Source organism: Sprattus sprattus (genome assembly GCF_963457725.1).
Source record: "Sprattus sprattus genome assembly, chromosome: 20".
In the NCBI taxonomy this organism is placed as follows: Eukaryota; Metazoa; Chordata; class Actinopteri; order Clupeiformes; family Clupeidae; genus Sprattus; species Sprattus sprattus.
The window spans coordinates 6,896,953-6,907,862 of NC_137918.1; the positions used below are offsets into that span (position 1 = coordinate 6,896,953).

The 10,910-nt window shown below is 43.1% G+C and overlaps 1 protein-coding gene across 1 annotated transcript; it reads right to left on the bottom strand.

Moving 5' to 3' along the window:
- Positions 1-3,594: 3,594 nt before the first annotated feature.
- Positions 3,595-8,545, bottom strand: LOC308381204 (transcription factor EC-like; the record flags this gene model as incomplete). The annotated part of the gene is made up of 7 exons (XM_080858722.1): positions 3,595-4,174; positions 5,577-5,652; positions 5,757-5,813; positions 6,443-6,512; positions 7,473-7,562; positions 7,672-7,908; positions 8,486-8,545. The coding sequence occupies 7 exons, from the start codon at positions 8,543-8,545 to the stop codon at positions 3,595-3,597; spliced, it is 1,170 nt and encodes a 389-aa protein (XP_080714848.1).
- Between the last annotated feature and the right edge of the window lie 2,365 nt (positions 8,546-10,910).

The window sequence follows — 10,910 nt, forward strand, 5'->3', positions numbered from 1 at the left end:
AAATCTGTGACCGGACCACTCAGGGGCTCTGTGTGTCTCTGTGTACCTCTTAAGCGGAATTTATGCTTACAGAATTTCCGAGGCGCAAGAGGCCCTTGCAAGCCCCAAGCGTCTCTTTTCACGTCTTGCGTACGTCAACCGATTTTTCTAAACTTGCGCCAAAATGTACACAAGATTTACACAAGCCTCGCAGCCTGCAAGGCTGTGATTGGTCTGCTGGTCTGTTGACTACATCCTTTCTGGAGTCTCACATTTCCGGTTTTCGTACCGCCATTTTTAAAAGCCATGAAGCCCAGAAGTTTGGAAAAGATGAATGCTCTTGAAGCGCTTTTGAACGAATAAGTTGGAAAGTATGAGCACTTATATAACCCATCGTAATTAACCAAAGCCACTTGTAATGAACCGAAGTTTGTTCGAATTGTTTACTTTGATGAATATGCTATTCGCTAGCGCGGTCTCTATGGAATTTCCCCTATATGTTAGCATTAAGCTAACGTAGTTTATATCACAGTTAAACATGCAATGCTATGTGAAACGAATGTTACGAGATGAGATTACTAAAATGTATTCTGCATGTCTACTCAGTTTTACAGTGCTTCCCAAGTAAAGGTTTGAAAAGAACTTCAAGCTTCAGACTTTCTGTTAGGGAACCTGTTATCTGCCGAGCAAATGTCAGGCTCATAGGCTATACAAAAACATTAACGTGAATTAATTTATGCTAATCGCTAGCGCGGTCTCTATGGAATTTCCCCTATACATAAGCATTAAGCTAACGTATTTTCTATCACAGTTAAACATGCAATACTATGTGATTGTTTTTAGAAACGAATGTTACAAGATGAGATTACTAAAATGTTTTCTGCAGTTTTACAGTGCTACCCAAGTAAAGGTTGGTCAGACTTTCTGTTAGGGAAACTGTTATCTATCTGCCGTGCAAATGACAGGCTCATATACAAAAACATTAACGTGAATTAAACTTTACTCCACCTATTGTTCTGGAGGTGAATTGCTTTGCAACACGGGCAACCCTTTAGAAATCATGAAACGATACGAGTAAATTTACACAACGGTGTGAAAAGCATAAGCCACCGTTGCAGAAGCATGGGCCGGCCTTTAGATGGCCAGCCTGAATCTGATAACTCATCTGACGAGGAGCTGCCAGATGATTTGAAGTGATGACATGAAGTGGATGAGGGAATAGAGCTGGAGGACAGTCTCCATTCCCCTCAAACACCACCTCAATTGACCCCCTCCGAAAAAATTCAATGTGTTTTCACCCCAATAATTAAGTCTGTTCATTTTTTACCCCATTGAAATCACATTGACGAGACTATGATTAATTGGAAAGGAAGGCTGTCTTTCAAACAGTTTATCCCCTCGAAGTTTTGGCATCAGGAAGCAGGCAGAAATCTTCGGCTTTTTAATTCCTATTTTGCTCTATTACAATTACCTCCAATACAATTACACAACATATTTCTGGACAGCTCTTAAACTGTTTACATCAACAATAGTTTTAAGTGAAACTTTGCATACAGAAATGCTAATATATATACATGGCAAGGGTCATGTTTTGTATGTGGACCACTGGTACAGCAGTCTCACCCTTTTTCATCATTTACTGAGACACAAAAATGGTGCCTCAGTGACTGGTTAGATCAAACAGGAAAGGGATGCCAAAGTTCAAGGAAAAGATGTCCATGCGTGACCCGGAGAATTTTTATAATGGACAAATGTTGGCCAATGCCAAGATGCCCTGTTGGCTCCTTATCTCTTGTTCCTTCCGGAACAGCAAGACATTTTGCGGTGATTATTGATGGCCAACTGACTTTCAATGACCACATTGCCTTTGTTTCCCGGCCCTGCCGCTTTGCGCTATTCAACATCTGCAAAATCAGGCCGTACTTAACCCAGTATGCCACCCAGCTGCTGGTGCAAACCTTGGTGAGTTCCCGCCTTGACTTCTGCAATGCCCTCCTAACAGGCCTACCGGCAAGCGTGGTGAAACCACAACAGATGATCCAGAATGCGACGGTGCGTCTGGTGTTAAACCAACCAAATAGGGCACACGTCACCACGCTATTCATTGAGTTCCACCGGCTGCCTGTAGTGGCTTGCATTAAGTGCAAGTCACTCATTCTTGCTTGCTCCCACCTACTTAAATGCTCTTGTAAGGTCAAATGTTACACCTAGGATGCTGAGCTCGTCTAATGAGTGTTGTTTAGCACTGCCGTCGTTTTCCTTTTTCTTTTTTTCTATTTCTTATGTAAAGTAGTATTTATTGTTACACAAGGTCTTTATTGCTCGTAGCTTGACTGATCTTTCCCTTGTACGTCGCTTTGGACAAAAGCGTCTGCTAAATGACTAAATGTAATTTTAAGTGTACATTTTGTAATATGTAATAAGTATAAAATGTTAAAAATATTTGATACATAAGAGAAAACTGTATGGCCCTTCTCAACCTCGTACTTGCAAAAGAACAGAACACTCTCCTGTCAGTCCCTGACCAAGATGGACGGTTCACTTCACTTGGTCCCCGGGCGCTTAAAAGCTGCCCACTGCTCCTGGATCCTGGAGGAAGGACAGTCCGGGATGGGAAAAATGCATGAGACAAATTCACGGCGACCTTGCCCTGCGTGTGTGTGTGTGTGTCATTGTGCAACAATAAACTGACTCAGCCTTGTTTGTTTGCTGTTTGGTTTTGTCATAGCAACACAACAGCATCACAACCAATATCCTCCTTTGAAACTGATACGGATGCTTTGCATTTTGACAAGCAGTGCTTTACTGTGACAAGTGTTCAATGTCTGATTGTTGAGTGTTATGTTTTGTAAAAAGTGTTTTATGAACTTGAGTTAAAAGTTCATAGTTTTGCAGATTTAAAATGTGATGCACCAACAATACTGTATAAAAAGCAGACAAACTTGATTCCATTGAAAATTGTATAGAATTATATATATTTATTATATAAATAAATAAATGTATCATGTTAGATGGTGGTAGAAATATTGTTTTCAAGAATACATGGATTAAAACATATAAATACACACACATATATTTTCTTAAATAATACACTTAAGACAAGACAATAGAAGGGTTTGTTAGGTAGCTAGTACAATTATTTGCATAGCTTTTTCCACTTTTTACAAAATGGTTGATTAAGGCAACGTCGCCCATCCTCACCTCATAAACGTCAATTAAGCATGTTTAAAACACATCTCTTCTGCACTCCGCAGAGATCAGACGTGGGTAGTGTAAGAACGGCATTCAGTAAAAGAGTCATTCAGTTCAGTTGTGACACAGGCTGTACAGTGTTCTCAGCAGAGATATGTCATTACTTCCCACTATCATTGGCTACCTTTTTGTCTCTTAATAAGTTAATGAATGAATGGTGGTGGTAAGGTCTGGGAGGAGGAAGAGGGAGCTGCGTTCTCTGTCTCTCTCCACTCTTCACGGACAGGAAAGGAGTTCAGAAGATAAGGGTACTGGGTGTCAGACTTGCATGGAGCCCAAATTTCTTTTTTGTCTGTTGTTGTTGTTGGGAGCATGTCGGACTGGCAGGGTCAGAGGTCAGGAGGGTCAAAGGTGACTGGGACATCAGAGGTCGTCGTCGTCTGTGCTGAAGCTGGAGCGGCTGCTGGAACCCATGGAGTCGTAGGGTGAGACAGCGGACAGAAGCGTGTCGGTGCCGAATGGCGAGAGCGTGTCGTCCATCAGCATCTCCTCCAGCCGGGGCTCCTCCTTCAGGGTGGCGCTGAGGAAGGCCGTAAAGTGGGACAAGGGGTCCCAGAAGGACGTCGAGCCTTCACCATGCTCCCCAGCTTTAGCCCCTGACGGTGATGACGACGAGTGCATGACACCTGCAGCCCCTCCGCTGGGCCGGAGAGGCGTCCCAGTCGTGATCGGCGTGCGGGGCAGGTACCCCCCCGCGCAGTTGAGCTCCTCGGGGTAGAGAGGCGGCTGCTTTGGTGGCTGGGTTCCATGCTGCTGTTTAAGGAGGTGGGTGGTGAGCTGTTTTGACCCCAGAGTGGTGGCCATGCTGGCCAGTCTGCGGTATTCCTGTTCCAGCTGCGTCTGTCGGCGCTCCAGCTCTTGGGTGTGTTGCTGCTCCTTCTGCAGACACTTGATGTACTCCACCGTGGCCTTCAGGATGGTGCCTTTGTTCCAGCGCATGTCACTGCGGAGCCACACAGAAGACAGGGAGAGAGAGAGGGAGAGAGGGAGAAAGATAACCTTTTAAATACAAGTCCACGTGTCAGCAAGAATGCTCGCACCCTGAAAGAAATGCACTGAGTGAGCGTAACAAAAACGTACAAAGGCTCCATTATTATATATGAATAAGAGATGGTGATTTACACGACCATTATTCATTCTCTGACATTATGTCCGACCCCTGAAAGTGATTTTTAATAGTACGTATGGAGAAGTCCATTCTAGGGGTCCTTGTGTGGTCAAATTAATCCCTGAGCCAAAAATGAGTGTCTTGAAAAGGGTATATAAAAAAAAAAGATTGGACTTAAAGGGGGAAGCAAAGTGCACTCATTCCTGATACTATTACGTTTTTAAAACAAGGGAGAAAGCGAGAGAGACCTGGTTAAAACCATCACTTTCCACCAGACTAAGACGTGGTGTTTTGATCGCAGTTAATAATCTCCTTTATCTTGTGTTAATGACACGGCAACAACTGTCACCCTCCATTTAACTTCCATCCAAAGTTCAATTGAGCTGGGCCAATGGATTCCCACTCTGGGCTAAGGTTCATTCTTAAGCTTCAAGTGAAGAAGCTTAAGACTTCAGCACTCTTTATTCAAACATGAATCAGAAAGTTTAGCCAGCCCTTTGGAGCCTTTGGTAAGAATATAATCAACAAACAGTACAAACAAAGTACGCGTGTGATTTTGTTTACTCAGAGTTTGGCCACATTTTGAAATGGTTAACAGAATAAAAGATTATCTAAGAAAGGTCTATTGCGATGTATTGGAACTTTAGTTTGGACCTGTTTTTCTTCCATCATTCAACATAATCAGTGTTGGGAGTATTGAGCTACATGTAATTTAACTAGTAGTTTAACTACATTTCGCAGTAGCTTCCTGGTAGTTCAACCTCGTTCATACATTCATAGTGATTCAAGTAGTTTAATTACTTTTTGCCCTTTTTTGTGTAGTTAACTACTGAAACCAATTTGGGCCATAAAAGAAAAGTAATGTTTATGTTTTATTTTATTTTACCATTGCTTTGACCAGCCCCACCCCTCTTTTTCTTTCATCCTGTCCGCTGTGAAGACCTGCCCAGGGAATGCATTAGTCAGGCAGGCACCACCACAACCTTGACTTCTGCGTAGTAGAGCATGTGCTTGTTTAGTTGCTATTTATTAACAAATGTTGAGGGAGGTTGTTTCATGCTACTTTTGAGGTTACTCGGCTAACAGAGTTATCCTGCTTGGTGCAATATTCGCACCTGGACTCGCAAGTTTCTGGACGGCAGGTGTCTGACTGTATACAAAACCAAAGCTTGAACTTCCCCAGGAATAGTAGGAAATTGCATGTCTAAAAATAAATACAAATAAAATGGAAACTCACGGGTCATTACACTTTGGTATGAGGGCTCCCAACTCTTTGATTCTGCAGTTGATGTGGGACCTTCTCCTTTGCTCAACTGAAAGACAAACAGTGGAGTTCATACCTTCTGTTAAACTATTTTCACGCTTTTGAAAAAGCAAATTAAATCAAGTAATAATGAAACTTGACAAAAGCGCTTACTCAGGTTGTGATTGTTTTTTTTCTGTCGCTCTTTGGTCATACTTCTGGTGTTGTTCTCTGTAAAGACGGAGGAGAAAAGAAAGAACAGAGAAGAGAGAAAAAAAAGAGAAGGTTCACGTAAGTGATGGCATAAAACATCAGTCAGCTCAACCCTTGCACCCGCTTTGGCCAGTCGAGGTGATCAAAGACTTACAATTGAACGTCTGACCCCGCCTCCAGCCCCCCCCCCCCCCCCCCCCTAAAGAACCCCTCTACCCTCCACCCTCCCAACCCCCAGCACCATGCGACCCCTCCGACCACAAACAGGATTGCCCTTTTTACCCCCTCCATCCAGCCTCAAAGGGCCCTTCTTCCTAGCCCACAGCACTCTCTCTCTTTAGCCCTCAGTGGCAGGTTCTGGGTCCTTGTTAGCATACTGAGACTAACTAAGTCAACTTAACAAATTTGCTAATTAAGTATTTAAAGAAAAAAAGAGAGGATGAGCTAGGGTAGGCGTGCGGGTTAAAGGGGGAGCATGGGGGTCTGAGGGGGCGAGACATACTCCCTCAAGTGTTCTCCTCCAAATTATATAACTGGGCAGCTTGATTGGATTTCTCAATCTGTTTTCAGTTGATTCAATAAGGTCTATTTAAAATTGCATGTTACACACCCATTGTCTGGGCCCAGCAAACTTATATGGAAAAGACCGTAACCATGTTGGGCAGGCATACCTGGCATAACGTCGTACATGTCCAGCATCCCGCCGTTCAAGGACACCTAGGAAGAAAAGAGGTGAAAAACATGAGAGTACTGGAGAGGTCCACTCAGCCCCTACTTTCCTCCTCTCTGCACCGAAGCTCAGCTTTTAAACTTCCTCATTCTTAGACTCCTCCTGACAAGCCATGACACTGCAAAGGGCAGTAGGGCACAAAGGGGGTTTCTCCCACGAGAGCGTGAGACGAGAATGTCTTGTGTTGAACTTGCTTGACTGTTAGGAAAGTTGTTGCAAGCTAGCCAACATAGCTATGACAATAACATTACAAATAGGCATCAATGTCCAAGCATGTTATAACAAGCTTGCTAACATCACTGACTAAATGTCACCCTAGCGGCTAAACTTAGCGAAATCTGTTGAAATTGCTTACTTTGTTTGTGACAAACTAGCGAGTAACACTCACGCAAAGCGGATTACCTGTCACCACTAGCTACATGTTACATCGGACTTGCTCAAGCGGACTACTGACCGGCGTAGTCGCCCTCTCTTAATCGGAGCAGTCATCCGCCTAAATAGAAACGGCTTACATTTTTTCGTTAGTTACATGAGGCAATTATAGGTGGTTTTCGAGCCATAAGCGGGTTAAACGCCTCAAGAGCGGCTTATGTTAACACATGCGGCTAGTGATGTTTGCCTTGGGGTGAAAAATTCTTTCATCCCTACCAGTGTCTTTGAAGCATTCTAATTGCTTCAACCGAATTTACATTTCATTGTAAAACCATCAGGCACAACACCAGCTGCATTGTTAGGTGATTGGCAAAGTTTTGCTAAGCACTTGTTTGCTTGTTTTGCTTTACTCTATGCTAAACTTCCTACAAAGAAAAAACCTTATCAAAGTTAAATACTGATGCTCATATGCAAGGTATGTAAACAGTGAAAGTGGACTGGTCACACACACACACACACACACACACACACACTTACACGCACATACATAGTGGTTGACAGTAGACTATACTTACATTGCTTTGCATTAGGATGTTAGACTCCATGCAATCCAGGCCCCCATCATTGAAACTGGATTCAAGGCTAATTAAGTCATCCATTGGAAACTAAAAAAAACAGTAATTTCAGTGTACTCCTTTGCTCTGACAATCGTGAAAAATAAAGTTTCAGACTTCAAAAAGCTTTTAAGAACACATATCCAACTATCCAACTCACTTCGCTGTCATGGTTACTGGTTGCCAGGGAGAGCCGGATGACAGTGCTGCCGTCTCCTTCCTGGAGCATGTTCCCATTGCGCATTACTGGCAAGGCCCCAAGCGGTTGCCTGGCGTAGGGGTGGGGACCTGGATGGGCCTGGCCGGCAAGCTTGGAGCTCAGGGTCAGGTATTGCTTCACCTGCTGGGCCTGAGCCTGGTGGAAGTGGTACTTTGGGTTCTCTGGTTGGTTCTGCACCTGGGAGGAAAGGGTGGTGGGTGAGCATAGAGAGAGATAGAGACATTTAGAGCTTTTAGAAAGTCAAGACATACATACACACACACAGACACACATGTACACTCATACTTAAAAAGGAACATATCGTAGCAAGAGCGACAGACCCATATGAATCCATCACATATACAATACAAAAAACACACACACACACAAACAAACAAACACACAAACAATCATACATCACATCAAGTGTGTCAGATTAACTGGAAGTGTACACAATAAAAATGACAACTTAAGCTATCAAGCATAGAACAGACATTTTGTGTACAAACCAACATTGCAGTCTCGCTCAGGTCACTCATTAACTGATAGGGAAAAGAAAGTCTGTCAGACACTGCCAGTAATGCAGAGCCAACCAAGGGCCAGGCTGCTAGCAAAGCTACACACTCAGACAGACTCTACGAGATCCTCCTCACCAATCTCCAACCTCACTAAAATAACACCAGCAGCACCAGCAAACACAACGGCCCTCTCAACTGGTCCCCTTCAGTGTGAAGGCGAGCCGTGCAGAAACCCCAAATGCCAAAAAGCTCCTTACGTTGGAAACTCGGATGCCATCTCTCATGTTGTAGTAACTGCAGTCGGTGAAATGGGGCATTCTTGTCACACGCCGTCTTCAGTTCACCAAGAACTTTTTTTTTTCTTTTTTGTTTCTTAGTTTTCAGTTTCCACTTGTTATTTTCTGTTGTTGTTTTGTTTTGTTTTTGCAGAGAAACACAGAAATGATCCCGTCACTGTCACTGACATTGATTGTTGCAAGTGGCGACAACTCTCTCCTGAAGAAGAAGATGAAGTACTGGTGTGTCAGAGACGGTGACTGTTCCCTCCTCTCCAACCAGTGGGCCCTTATAAGAAGGCAGGGCCAAACACTAAATGACCTAATTAGCGGAAAGAGCGTGGAAAAGGCTAGCCCCCTTTTTTACTGCCATTGTAATCACCTCAAACAGAGACCCATCAGACAGTTTGATCACAACAGGATATCTGCCTATGGCCTTTATCTGTCTTTTCAACGGGAGGGGGTGTGGAGGGGTGAGTGCATGGTGGGGTGGGGGGGTGGGGGGGGGGGGGGTTGAGGGGTGGATACCAAGCTTTTATGGCGTGCAGGCCGGCCAATCACAAATGTCCCCCTGGTTCTTTTTTTATGCCACTCTTTATGCCCTGAGGGGGAAACCAGGGCACAAATGGCATTTGTTCTATGTGTGTTTTTAAATGACCCACCGGCAGCCATTTTTAACACGGCTGCTCTGTGGATGCTGATAGCCGAAGAATAACTAGGACCCAAAAAGCTGCTTAACCAGCCTCATCTCGTAAATGCGTGAAGGCTATTCTTCTTTTGTTAGAGCCTCTGTGTGTGTCTGTGAGAGTGTAAGGGGAGGATTTTTTGCTTTTATTATGGAATGTTTTTATTTTTTGCCCTCTCCCTTGTGTCACACAGTGCATCTGCAACATGGTTTTATTGGGTCCTGAGGTATTTTTAGATCCCGCAGAAGAGGCAACACATTTGTTTGTCTGAATGATGCTATAAAGTGGGGAAACATCCAATTGGTTAATGTCAAATTCAATTTCATAAAAAAGATCCATAATCCCAAAGAGGATTGACATTAATTCCCCAAATTATGGATTATGAAAATAAGTCACATTCATCACTTAAGCCTCCAACAGCTGTAGCAGCACAGCTCAAGAATCTTCAGCATATCATATAGTCCTGTGGACTAGAGTTAATAATGATCTTCCAGTGAAATCCTAATGCAACACTGTTTCTCATCCCTTTACTTTACTCAGGTTAAAAGCCAAGACTTTCGTACATCATTTTAATATACGTATATATAGCATTAGCTTTCAGATATCCACACACCTTTAAAGTGTGAAATACACTAACACATACAGAAAAAAAGTTTAATGATTGAGATTGAGTTAAAAAAAAGTGTGTGTGTGTATTTGAGGGAGAAAAAAGTAAATGAGCAATCAGGACTGTAACAGCAAGAGAAAGATGTGAGAGAAGTGAAAGAATGATTGGAGTGAGAGAGCGATATATAGGTCCATTTCCAGGGGGAACTGAACAAGTTGCTCTGTGTGTGTTAATCAGCATCTCTGCACCAGTACAGGAAGCAGGCCAGGACCTCCTGTCCTCTGCTTGTGTGTTACAGTGAACTGATTCAGGTCTATCTCTGCACGTGCACAGATAGACCCCAGTGGTTCTCAAGCACCTGCCCTTTTGCCCTGGATGAGAAAAGTGCCCCTTCTGCTGGAGCTAAATACTTTCTTGATTCATCAATATTTAAGAATAAAAAATACTCTCTCTGTCATCAATTCCCCCCAAATGTGTTTTGATATCTGACGGGGCATTTATTTGAGTTCTTGTGAGATTTCCCTCGACATGCTCTGCGGCGCTCACAAGCCACCGCTGCGCCCCTCCCTCCTCCTCCTCCACTTCATGCTCATGCAGTACTGAGGGTGCTAAGCATAGACACAGTGGTGGACGAAGTAAACCAATTGTGTAGGCTACTTGAGTAAAAGTACAGGTACATTGCATTGAATATTACTCAAGTAAAAGTAAAAGTATTCACCTCATTGTTTTACTTGAGAAGAAGTACAAAAGTATCTGCATTCAAAAATACTTAAGTATTAAAAGTAAAAGTATTTTTTTTTTTTAACTGTCACATCAAAACCCCTACTTGAACAGGTGAACAATGCTTTACATTTGCCTAATCAAACCCAAAATACTCAAAACTATATTATCTTTAAGTAAGACCAAGTGGTTTTGAAGCAACAACACAAAAAGCATTCCTTCAAGTTTCATTATTTTATTTTCCATTAATTTCACTTGTCATAAACAGAGTAGTCATAGGAATGAACTGCGAAGTTCACTTCGCTTGGCCATGAATTCGACTGTTTCCCCGGCGTTAACGTTTGGTGAGGGAGGCTGTATTAAACTGGCACTTAGCATCTCCACAGATAATTTG